Consider the following 12791-nt stretch of genomic DNA (forward strand, 5'->3'; position numbering starts at 1 on the left):
ATTCCAATGCAGAGGTCTGGGATTTTCTGTTAGTTTTCTGACTGTATTTTACATTGATTTTCAGTTTCCATTTGGCAGGATTTACTTGGTAACATGATATTGCAGCCCTCAAACAGGTAGCTTGGTAAAGCAATATTCACATTTGAAGCTTCGCATGTACAGTTTCACTAAGTTCAGAAGAACAGCTCTGTTATAGTACACTTCCATTTATCCCCTGTTGTGCTTCCCATATCCCAGGGAGAAATTTCCACACTGAGAAGACTGTTTCCACCGCTTCCTTACCCTAAGGGCTTTAGCTTTAGTTCCTGCCAAATACTCCCTTGAACTCCCAGTGGCAAGCTGTTGCAAGCTGCATCACAGTATCCAACTCAACGCATCACTCTGACTTGCTTGGAAGACCAAGGATTTGTCCTTCACCATATCATAGTCTCTGTTTAGAAGACTTCTGTTGCTGGTCGTTCCACAAAGTTCTTCCACCAGGACACAGGTCAATGAACATGCCCCTGGGATTATATCTTGATGATGTACATTTCTGGTACATCAAAGAGTTTAGATGCTTTTGTTACCTTTTAGCCCTGTCTGAAATGTGCAGGGCAAGGTGTTCATGCTAGAGAACACCTCTTAGAAATTCATGATGTAACCGTTTCCCCAGTGTGAATTGTTGTGTGAATGCTTCTATTCAGCAATGTGAATTGCTTAATAGAAATGGTTTGAAACGGTAAGAACACAACCAGATCTAATAAGAAAACCGCACACACATGCACACACACACATATATGTATACACACCCACAACACAAATACATAAAAGCCTTTTGGAAAGTATTTGTGGTACACAATGTAAAAGTGTACGCCCCAAGCTACATACTTTGGACATATATGAGAAATAAGGGTGTTTTATACTCTTGCAGTTTCTCTGTAGCTCGCTTTCCCTTCTTAACTAATATATCTGTGACATACACGATGCTACACAGATTTCTGCAAGGTTAACTTTAATGAGGAGTGCCTAGTGTTTGATATGTTATGTTGTTTTCAGTGGATCAGGAACACCACTTTCAAGACAAATACTTATTTTATCGATTTTTGGATGATGAGCGTGAAGATGCCTCTTTGCCAACTGAGGAAGAGAAAAAGGAGTGTGATGAGGAGCTGCAGGACACTATGCTTCTTCTGTCTCAGATTGGGCCAGATGCTCATATGAGGATGATTCTCAGAAAACCGTAAGCAGATTAATGAGTTAAGATGGGTCTTCCTTGTGACATGGAAACAAGAGAAGTCTACATTTATTGTCAGGCATCCTTTGGCCAGTTATTTCATTTCAGTGCCAGTTTGTTCAACCTCTAAAGTTTTTAATTCCATAATAAATCATTTCCAGTTGTTATTAATCCTTAGAAATTGAACTGTGTGTTGAGAACAGCAATCAAAGGCCATGAATGCCGTTATACTCCCCTTGAAGAAAATGCGGCATGATCAGTTTTTATTTCATTTCTGAGTGTCCCCAAAAGTAATTTGCAGGTAATAGAAGAGTCCTGCTCAGTTAACATTTTCTGTGTAGACATACCATTCTATTAATTATGCTGCTTTCAGTTATTGTGAGCAAGTAGAGTGGTAGGATGGCAGCACAGCAGGTACCTTTCAGTTGCAGTTGTCAGTGGCAGCCATTAATTAGATTCATCCTTGGCAGAACTTTGTTGAATTAAGATAGGCTGGACTTGGCCTGTTGTAGTTTGCTAGCAAGGTGTGAAATGTGGCTCTGTGGGTTTATTTATCCATTCTTATTGTTATAAAATCAATACTTTTTTTTTTAAAAAAAAAGCTTTCTGTACCTAGGCCACAGAGGATGTCTGCCTAACCTTTTCAGAGCTATCAGATCAGATCCTCTCACTCATCGGTTGGCTAACCATCCTTTCAGCAATACATTCTGGTCACACTGAAAACTGTGCTAAAGGCCTTTTTTACAGGCAGCTTTATAGTGACTTCAAAGCAACCAGTATAAACTCTGTTTGACCCTCCATTGAAGGCAACCTCTTCATTATGCAGGTAGTGTTTAGAGGCCACTGAAGACATATTTTACTGCTAATTAAGTGCCCTGAGAATAATGAATTACTTAAGGTCATCTTCACTGAAGATTTGATTGTAAGGGTCAGTTCAAGAAAGAGAAGTACACGAAGCTGGATCCTGCTGCTTTGAGGCCATTGGCAAAGTCTTCTTTGCTATGGAATAGGATTGGACCTTGCCTTCAGTGGGAGAACATTTTTTGTGCAAAAAAATATTTTGAATCCACTTAACACAAGTGCTTGCTCCTGTTCTGTTTCCATCTGTATCCCTTCCCCGCCCCATTCTTGTCCCTATGTTGTCTGTTTAGATTGTAAGCTCATTTAGACGACACTTTTCCAAACACTTGCTAAAAGCATTGATTTTCAAAAAGTGCCATCAGATACTTGTGCTTATAGAAGTAGTTAACACTGCCATGCAGCAGTAATTTTAAAAGTATAAATTCTCTTTCCTCTGTTAATTAGAGGACTAGTCAAACACAGCCGAAGGAACACTGACTCCCTGTTACACAAAGTACATAGATAAACCAGACTGGGAGCATGGTGCTTCCATAAACCCTTATGGTGTCAGTGAAGTGAGGTGTTTTCTCCTCACAGAGATGTCCTGTGCGTTCTCCACTGCGGAGCGAAGGAGGGCTTTTTGCACCCATGAGCAGATGCCAGGCATTAGAAGACCATGAGCAGTGTGCTACGTGTGATGTGACCCTGTGCCTCTGCACCACCTCCTTTGCCTCAGGCTGACTGAGCAGGTTCACTCTTAGAGAACTGCACCCCTTAGGCTGGCGTGGGCTTTTTTGGCTGCCTGCTTCACTTGCTTTCTATCATGACTTTCAGAGCAGCCAGTGTCAGTTTACCCTGGCAGGATCAGTGTTGATTATCCTCCACACTCCTTGCAGAGAGCTGAAAGGCTGGAACGATGCTGTGGAAAGTACTGCTCTCCCTTCTGTGTCATCACTTGCACAGCATCACCTGAAAGAATATTCATAGGACATTTTTCATTTCATACATAGTAAGGGGAAAGAGGTTTTCTCAAGATTGACAGCAATCTGACATCGTTCCCTATCCCTATCCCTGAAGGTTCTTATTTTTGCTGCCATTTGCTCATGGAAGCAAGCCTGTACTGTCAGGCACCATACTAACTACTGTTCTAGTATTCAGTTTACACGCATTATGATTCTGTTAGTTGAAAATCCACCCTGGGCTGAGCTGTATCAAAGCTGTTAAAATCTCCGTGAATCCTCAGAGTCCTGCTAGCTTTGACTAGACACCATTACAGCTGCCAAAAGTTCAAGGAATTGTCAAGGCTTCAGAGACAGTGGCTCTAGCTGACCTGAGCAGGACCCACGATTTTCAGACCAACACAGCTGCATTTTGTAGTAATCACCATTTCCGGAGAGGTTGCAGAACTCAGATAATTACCCTGAAAGAAATAAGACAATATTCTTTGATGAGAAGATTACTTTGAGAATTTGATTGTATAATGAAGCTGTTGCTTTGAAAGGTACTTTCTATTGTTCGAAATCTGAAAATCTCTAGCAAAAAGTGTCACTTGTTTTGACAGCCGACTTAAAAAATTCTCTGTTTATTACATTAACTGCAGCATTTTAACTGTCAAACTGTGAAAGAATGTTCTATAGTTTAAAAAACAGAATAGAGCTCAGGGAAATTTTTGGCAGACTCTTGTTGCTATTGGGTGGGGTTTTTTTCTTTGGAAACACATACACTGTGAATGTGAAAATAGCTTTTTGTGAAGTAGCAAACACGGCTCTCTGCTCCTTATAATGCCTGGAGCACAGGTGCAGACCTTGACCAAGACCCTGAAAAAATATTGTAGGATGAATACAGCTCTTTCTTACAAGTGTTTCAGTCCTTCAGTATGCAAACACGTCCTGAAAACATTTTTCTAGTTATTTTTATTTGATTTTAATGGTGTTCAGATATAGCTAACTTGATGGTAAACCCTAATTAAACAGGATGCTATAATACAAAGCTAAACACAATAACAGCAGGAGTCTTTAAAGGGAGAATTATATTAATCAGAGAACAGTATTTAACTCAGAGGATCTTATGGACCATATTCTTTTTTAATACTCTAGGCTACAGTAAGTTAGCAGTATGGCTGAAACAATAAATCTGTGTTATATATTCTTGGTGACTTCACTCAGCAAATATTTTTCTGAGTACAAAGAGTGTTTGATTCCACGTGATCAGTAATCAAATTTTAGTGTCACTTGCAGAAGTAAGATTGACAGAATGCTTAGGGACAGGAAGTGAGAACAAATCTAAACATGGTAAACGTGTTTGTATATATGTAATAAAACTATTTTATTATTGCTAAGAATCTGTAGCTTCTTGAAGGTCTTTTATAAGTTAAGCAAGATATATTTGTTCTCTTGTTCTTAAAATTTTTAATTTAGATATTCCGCCCAGCTGTTAGTAGTAAGAACCGTACTGGATTTCTCTGTGAAGACTGTATTAAGTTCCATACTCCTTGCTGGAGTTCCCCGCCAATGATATTTAATAAACCAAGTGTTATTCCTGGAACAGGAAATACAGATTATCTTTCCACATATCAGTTCACTGATCTTTACGGGTATTATAGGTGGTAAATGGTATTTATGGAGTTAATTGAGGAGCAGTGATTCAAGTAGAAAGATTGCGTAATTAGAGTCCATGCTAAAGTAAGTGAACATGCATTCACTTTCACACTCAGACACAGGTAATGGGTAAAATTATTCATGTCTTCTATATATTCTTTATGGTATTTGAAGGCAAAATTTGTACTCTCAAAATATATGCTTATTTGACGTATAATTACAATGTTATGGGGTCTCTGATCTTTTCCCTTGTTCTTATTTTCTGAGAAATTTCTGGTTAGCTGTGTAATAAAAATAATCAATGGTATTGCTTATATGTACATGGTTTATCAACAGCAAAATACTATGTTATTGTCAACGTCCTAGTCACAGAGAAGCTTAATATCTCTGACCTTGATAAATTCTCCAAACACTGAACAGTTTTTATTGATCACTTAATATCACCTGAGTTCTCCTGTCCATTAATGTGTAGCCTCATTCTCTGCCTATTCCATTTATTATCCTTTCTATAACCAGCTATTGCTGTTAGAATGTGTCCCCTGCAGAAACTAGGTCTTTACACAGCAGGATCCTACAAATCAACATCAGTGGGTCACCACACAGGTTTTACAGAGGCAGTGATGCCTAATATCTCTCCACGTGACATCTGCAGGAGCAGAAGTAAAGACTGGGTACGTCCTCTATAGATTGTGAGTCCTCCCAATGTGCTAACACAGGAGGCAAATGGATGTGCTGAAAGAAGAGTGTTGCCTTTTGTCTTGATAGAGATCTGATGTAGTAAGACATCATTCTTTCATATTTTAATTTCATGTAGAAATTTTTTAATTTGTTACTCCGTATTTTCTGTTTTCCAAGACATGCTGGTTTTGCAAGCATGTAATAAAGTTGTTACTTCCCATTGGAAGTACTGTTTGTTAAAATCTTTACCTTGTGTTTCTTAAGTCTCCAGTGAAAGATAGCTAGTACTGGCTTAGCTTTATTCTGTGCTCAATTATGCTGCTACTGCCCCGCATAAATCACTAGGAGTGGCCGCCTCATAATTTCAAGACAGATTCAGAAAGAGTATTTTGAGTCACTAGAGGGCATAGCAGTACCAAACCAGTTTCTGTTCTTCCCTTAACAGATTATTCCATTCTGTATGAGAAAAGAATAATTTCATCCAGAACATTTTTGTCTAAATTGGTCTTTAATTTGGGTATAATAAATGCATGTCATTGGTAAGTGAAGAACAGATGAAGAATATAGCTTGCTTAGCAGAGAAGATATCAGTTGTCCTTATGTTTTCTATGGCTTCTTCAGTACTTGCTTCATATGAAAGAAGTCTCCAGCAAACTTCGTTTGCAAAAAGATGCAATGTAACTCCAGAGTGACACGGTTTCTGGGTACTCCCTCTACCTCACATATGATTTAGGTAGGCTGTTGAACCAAGAGGTGATTAGGCAGAAAACCTGTAGAGCACTATATTTCTTTATATGACTTTCCTGATCCTCTAGATGCTAGAATCTCCTGTAGTACTGACATTTTAAGAGGAAAACTTTGATCGGAAAGGCTCATTGTGACATTTCTTTTCGGATTGTCCAAAGATTGAGCTGTGCTGTTAGTTCTTTTGACACCACTCATTGCAGACAGTGGGGTTTGGAACTGCACACTAGCCTGTTCTTAACGTGAGCACGTAAACCTTCTCCTTTGAACTCCTGCCCCTGGACTGGACTTCCTGTATCCCATTTCCTCATATCTTAAATGTGTCCTCTCTCCCTGCTTATGACTAGGTTGCTCTTTTCTTCTGTTCTTGTCCCATTGATTTAATTACTTACATTCTGCTTTTCAGAAATCTAAAATTGTTTGGAAGGACTCAGTCCTACAAAAGTAACTCAGGATAATGCTTTAAAGGATTCTTTCTGTGGCTGTGTATATAACTGCAATGCGCTGTATGAAATTAGATCACAGGAGAATTTGTCCTCTTAGAAAATCAAGTTGTATTAGACACTTTAACTGAAGAGAATCCTGTGAGTGGGAAAAAGATTAGGAGTTACTCACAAGCTCCTACAACTCTTTCTCGTGGGAACTATTTATTAGATCCTCCAAAGCATCTCTGACACACTGCAGTCCTCAAAGTATTTGTGTCCTTTTTTAGCGATCAGAAAATTTTCAAAAGTGTAGAGTACAGAAGTGCAATTATTTTAGTCACAGTGGCAGCCTCATTCCTCGTTGTGCTATAGGAGGATCATTCCTTCATCAATGCTTGCTTTTTATTAATGGCAGCTTCTTGTATTTTTCAGTGAGAGAAGCTGAAACTACTGAGTTGTTCTTATTTACCTTTCTGGCTAAATCACAGCACTCAGCATTAACTCTGCAGCAGTCATTTACTGTCCTCCAAGATGCACTGCTGCCTCTTCCAGTTCAGCAGAAATTCACACACTCCTTTACAAACCACTGCTACTGTCTGTTTGCTACAGCTAATTAGTGCCACATGTGAAAAATAGTGCAGGCCCTGAACCTGGGAGTCCTTCTGAAAGGAACAGATCTTTATGTATCATTTATGATTTACCTGACCATTTTACATATAGAACACTCGATTTCATCAGGAAAGCTGCCTAATCAGGATCTTGCTAAGGTGGTTGCCATGGCTGCTGCTCGATGTTATTCAGGTGGTTTCGTAGCGCTTCCACCCTTTGTGTGTTTCAGTCCTCCAGCCACAACCATCGTTCAGTCCCTGTTTAGGGAGGATGTACTCTTCAGGAGACGGTACAACAGCATTTTGTATTGTTTTGCACTTCTCTGAAGCAATTATTTGGGGCATTTATTGCATTTTGCGGTCCTTTTTGTCTTCTTTCTATAGACCTGGCCAGAGAACTGTAGATGACTTAGAAATCATATATGAAGAACTTCTTCACATTAAGGCCTTATCTCATCTTTCTACCACAGTAAGTATTATAAAAAAAATTAACTCATCACCAAAAGGCAGGTTGAAATTTGGCTTCTGGTGCTTTTAGAATTGGAGCACCTACAAACTTTTCCATTTATACTTTCCGTGCAAAGAAGTTATTCCCAGCTGTGAGGATCACCCAGATATTATGCAGATGTTGGTTGAATGAGTTAGGAACAGGAATTCCACAGTGCAGAAAGAGGAGGAGGAATTACACAGTGCGGAAAGGTGTACTGTGCAGTGTAGGCTTTTTGGAGTTTGATCCTAGAGTGAAGGAAGTGTCATCAGACACCTTCCCTCTGAGAGGGCAAGAACAGTGTAGAGAACCAACAATAAATGAAATGGAGAAAATGCCTGGAGAAGAGAATGCAACTCTTTAAAAGTCTCACCATCATTGGCACACTGTGTAGGCAACTGAAACAAGCTCAACAGCACTTTGCGTGGTAGCAGCAAGATGTGGGTGCTTTCAGAAAAAGGAAGCCAGTCAGAAAGCAGATTTATGTTTGATAATATCTTCTTTGGAAGCTCTTGATATTTTCCATAATTGTCAGCTAACTTGGACAGATGCAGCTAGTTATGAAGCTGCATTACAGAAAGATAATACTCTGTGCAAACACCTGAGCAATATTTTTCAAAAAGAGTATGCATTCAGAGTCAACTAAGAAGGAACAGCCAGCCAAAATCCTTAAGCATCTCTGGGATGTAGGAAAAAAGTATTTAAAGAAGGACTTCTGTAAGATCCAGAAATGACCCTTTTAAATCAGACAAAAGAAACTACCCAAGATAGACAGATACTGAGAGGGAGCAGAGAACACTCTTGATACTACACACATAACCCAGAACAAAAAAAATATCCAAAACACAAAATATTTCCAGCTCAGAAGAAATTCAAACTTGAGGTCAGTATCCACAGCAAGTAGCATATAGAACAAGTATGGCAAATGATACAAAATGCAAGAAATACTTGGCATTTTGAAGAATTGCAGTTGATTCCATGTTTTTAGTAAGAATTTGGAAATGCCAGGCTATTATGTGCAGCTTGAACTGTAGCAGAGGACAGAAACCATGACTAACTTAGAGGAATTATTCAGAGGAGCAACAGACGGCATTGCTCCTGTGAACCAGAAGATTAATGGTCAATCAACTTGAAAGCAAATGAAATCTTTATTCATTTTAAGCAAGGCATGATTCCTAAAGTAACAAGTTTTCTAGATATGCCACGAGCAGCAGGAAGTAAAATGGATAAAACTCAAGTCTCATGGTGGTGAACTAATCCCTGCTAGAGAAGCCTGTGAAGTTAATGTATGAATGAAAAACAATTATATAATGATGTTAACAATAAATACAGTTCTTGGCTTCATCAGAGGATTCATTCACTGCAGAGGCAAATGACTGAAACAGCTGAGAAGACATTTGAGGACGTACATGGATAGGAAGGCTCTCTACAATGTGCAGGACAGTGCTAATGGGGTTGTATTTCCTGTCCCTGTGAAAGCATCATTGCCTTCAAGAAGAGGTTATAAAACTGTTTGGTGAGCTAATTGGTATAGAAATCACAGGCCTGTGGGTGCGTTCACTGGTCAGTGTACTAAAAAACCCCTGTCCAAACACTTCTGTTTACCCCTTTTCTTCTCCAGACCGCAAACAGGGAGTGCTTTGCACTGGCTGTCCGAAAGAGTTCTGGGAGAGGTGGCTGGTGTGGTACGTTTATGCTTGGTGCCAGAGCAAAGGTTTGGTGGGTGCCTTTAGGACATCAGAGCCTGAATTAGTCCGCCCATCTTAGGTGGTGCAGCCACCAGCATCTCATCTGGGTTGTGTTCAGAATTTGAGAGTTCCTCCCCAAGTTTTTCTTCATGGCCTAAAAATTTTTTCGATTTAAACAGTTGGGAGAGTGGTGTGAAAATACTACTAGTGAACATATGTTGGAACCAGCTTTTGATCTGTATTTGGCGTGGTTAAGTTACATGGTAGTACCTCTGAAACATGGATTGTCACCAGGTGATGTTCTCTGAAAACAAGAATCTCACTGCTTGGAAATTGGCCTGGGAGACTTGCGGTTGTATGAAGAGAGACGTAAAGCACACAGGAAAACTCAGGATAATACGAGGTTCCCAGTGCTATTTTGTGAACGTAACACTAACAGTGTTTACAGTGGGAAAAAGTGGTTGTAAACAGTGTCTCAATAGATGCAGCTGCCCAGTCAGTCATAAGAGCTAATTGCACCGGAGCAATAAAAACCTCGATAGGAGCCGGCTGACGCCAAGGGCAGTGTCACATCCCCCAGTTCCTGGAAGAGGCAGTGAGCTGGACGTTTTGCCTGCGAAGCTGCCAGGTGGCGAGGGGCCTCGGCAGGTCCAGATGGCTGTGCCTCACAGCTCAACATGGCAGAAGTGGCCAGGCTTGCCAGGGGAAAGGTACTGATTTCTCAGGGAAGAACAGAAGTACTACGGAACCCCATGGAGTAACTGGCAGTTGCTAGCTATCTTCTGTAATAGATTAGCTATTACCATTTGAAATTTTCTGTCATGTTAATTTTAATTATTAATGATGGTTTCACATGTGTGCATATGTAGAAAGATGTGGAGAGCTGTATCTTAAAGATGCCTTTGTCTGAGCCATTTGAAGCCAGGAAATGTAGAGGCTCGTGTTCTGTGAAGCCAGTCAGTAGGAAACAGGTCATCAAGCGAAGCAGACCATTGTCTGGCTGTGTGGCTGAATGATGCGGAGGGAAGGGAAGCTGCAGCTACGGTATATTACGTGACTTCCTCTCACTAGGAACAATAAGGTACATACGAAAACTATAATTTCTCTCTCTTTATTTTAAGGTGAAGCGAGAATTAGCAGGTGTCCTCATTTTTGAGTCACATCCCAAAGCAGGAACGGTCTGTAAGTAAATGGAGTCCTGTCAGATCTTCTTTCTCATCTGTGGTATGAATATTTAAAATTTTAATGTTTAAATGACAAGAGCAAAACTTCATTGCACCCTTCAAACTTGACTGGCACTCAGTGTTTAAAACCTGGGGTAATAGGTGTTGGCTTAGTCTGTTGCCAGTTGTAGGGACAGTACCAAAATTAATTCCATATCCTTGGTTAGATGTATGTATTGCCTACAATTTGGGTGTGGTTTTATCTAGAATTTTTTGTTGGACCAATCTCTGTTTAAAATGTATTTCAATATTATCCTTGTATTAAAAAAAATCTTGCACAAAATAGGGATTTAAAATGTTAGATTACTCAGACCTTTTTATACTAAGAAGTTTTAGCAAATGAATGTAAAATTCACAGCCACTAGAGAACTGGGTTAGAACATGGTACTACTGGTGGGATCCAGATCTGTGTGCGGATTAGTAATTGATAACTGACATGTATCAATAACGTACTTGTCACAGTTGTAATGGAAAATAAAAGCAACTTTCACATCCATGTAATAAAATAACTGCTGTATGGCTGTGGGGTTTTTTTCTGAAATCTGAAGGCAATTGCTTTTAATATCATAGTAAGCCCTTTTTCAAGGTAGACATTAAAATGACTGCAGTAGAGTTACCTTGAATTTTATTGAGAGCAGAATCTGGCCCATTTATATCTTGAATAACTATATTCTCACCATAAAATTTTTTCTCTCTCTTGTAGTATTTAATCAGGGAGAAGAAGGTACTTCTTGGTACATTATCCTAAAGGGATCAGTAAACGTAGTCATTTATGGCAAGGTATTTTTTTTCAGAAGCCTTTTTATATGATTCTTATTATTGAAATTGTAAGAGTAAACTTTGAAGGAATATAGTTTAATTTAGAGCAAAATTGCTTTGTCTGAGGAAACAAATGTAATTTTATTAAGAAATGATCCAGTGGTTTCACTATACTTCCAGTTGATTGCTGTATAATTTCGGGATATATTACATACTTTCTGACTGTAATTCAGGAGAGTTACATCAGTATCTTCAGCACAAAGTAGTTTGCTGGAATTTGGTGAATTGCCAGACTTCTGCCTAATGGGGGATTTTGCCCTGTCCCTTTACCACCCTATTCCTTGCATTTGTATGACTAACTTTTCTCACGCATGTCAGGCTTGTCTGACAGAAGTACTGCTTTGTGACTAGTGGTTCTCAGGTTGGATGACCCCCTCCCAAATTTATGCCAGCTCTTTATTTTAGTCAAGCTCTAGACTGAAAAGCATCTCTATTAGATTTCCTGTTTATGAGATTTTTCAAGGAAAAAAAAGGACTTTGGTACACAGCAATCCCTCCAGTCTTTAAAAATCGCTCCTTCCCTATTGGTTTCTCATTCAGTGACTGAGAATCCTCCATTCTGAACAGTGGAAACAATGGAAGACAAGCATTTCACCAAAATCTAGCGTAGAGGCCCTGGTGCTGAGTCTGTTCCTAAGTAACCCATATTTAGCTACATTTCTTACATCACTGGTTGGTCCAGATCCTCTGTTACTATCAATTGGAGTAAACGGAGGACTGCTGATTTACAGCAGCTGAGGATGTGGTGTAGATTTTTTAGGGCCTCTGTAAATAAAAAACAAACAACTCAACAACTTTCTGTCTTCAGCAGGGCTAGAAGAGTCTTCAAGCTGAATGTAATTTCAGAGAAGACAATTCTTTTCTATTCTTGCTTTTCTTTAGTAATAGTAATAACCAGCTATCAAGTATTGTTTCCTAGTTATTATTTTGGCTGTTGATTTCCTGCCAAATAGATTTGTTTTAGTATTTGATTGTGAAGTCCGGTGTTTGCACAAGGGCTTTCAATAGAATCCAGAGTAATGATGGGTTTCTGCATGTAAATGTTTTGCTCCGTGCAGGGTGTGGTGTGTACTCTACATGAAGGAGATGATTTTGGCAAGTTAGCGCTTGTGAATGATGCTCCCCGAGCAGCATCCATTGTTCTGCGTGAAGACAACTGCCACTTCTTGAGAGTAGACAAAGAGGACTTCAACAGGATCCTTAGGGTAAGAGCGGGAAGGGCTGCCCTGACAGTGTGTTATCAGAACTTGCAATTTTTGTAGAGTCTGCTGTATTTCTATGGATATATTGATATTAATAGCTTTATTTGAAGCATCCCTAATTGCAGAACAGAGATGTGACAGCCTAAAAGATCAAGTAGAGAATACATTAATCATCTTTCCTCTTTTTCTGGTCCTAGCTCAGCTGTCAATATGGGACCAAATGGAATCTTTTGTCTCTCACATTTCTGTGGTCTAGAATTTGCCAAG

At 39.4% G+C, this 12791-nt stretch overlaps 1 protein-coding gene across 3 annotated transcripts in view; it reads left to right on the forward strand.

The window, feature by feature from the left end:
* Positions 1 to 12791, forward strand: part of RAPGEF4 (Rap guanine nucleotide exchange factor 4) — a 170650-nt gene that overhangs the window by 114547 nt on the left and 43312 nt on the right. For all 3 annotated transcript variants that reach the window (XM_075430945.1, XM_075430946.1, XM_075430947.1), the window contains 5 exons: positions 1036 to 1219; positions 7490 to 7574; positions 10402 to 10462; positions 11207 to 11283; positions 12381 to 12527. In XM_075430945.1, the coding sequence (XP_075287060.1) occupies positions 1036 to 1219; positions 7490 to 7574; positions 10402 to 10462; positions 11207 to 11283; positions 12381 to 12527 (554 nt within the window). The remainder of the gene's footprint in view (positions 1 to 1035; positions 1220 to 7489; positions 7575 to 10401; positions 10463 to 11206; positions 11284 to 12380; positions 12528 to 12791) is intronic.

Source organism: Opisthocomus hoazin, chromosome 9, assembly GCF_030867145.1.
Source record: "Opisthocomus hoazin isolate bOpiHoa1 chromosome 9, bOpiHoa1.hap1, whole genome shotgun sequence".
In the NCBI taxonomy this organism is placed as follows: domain Eukaryota; kingdom Metazoa; phylum Chordata; class Aves; order Opisthocomiformes; family Opisthocomidae; genus Opisthocomus; species Opisthocomus hoazin.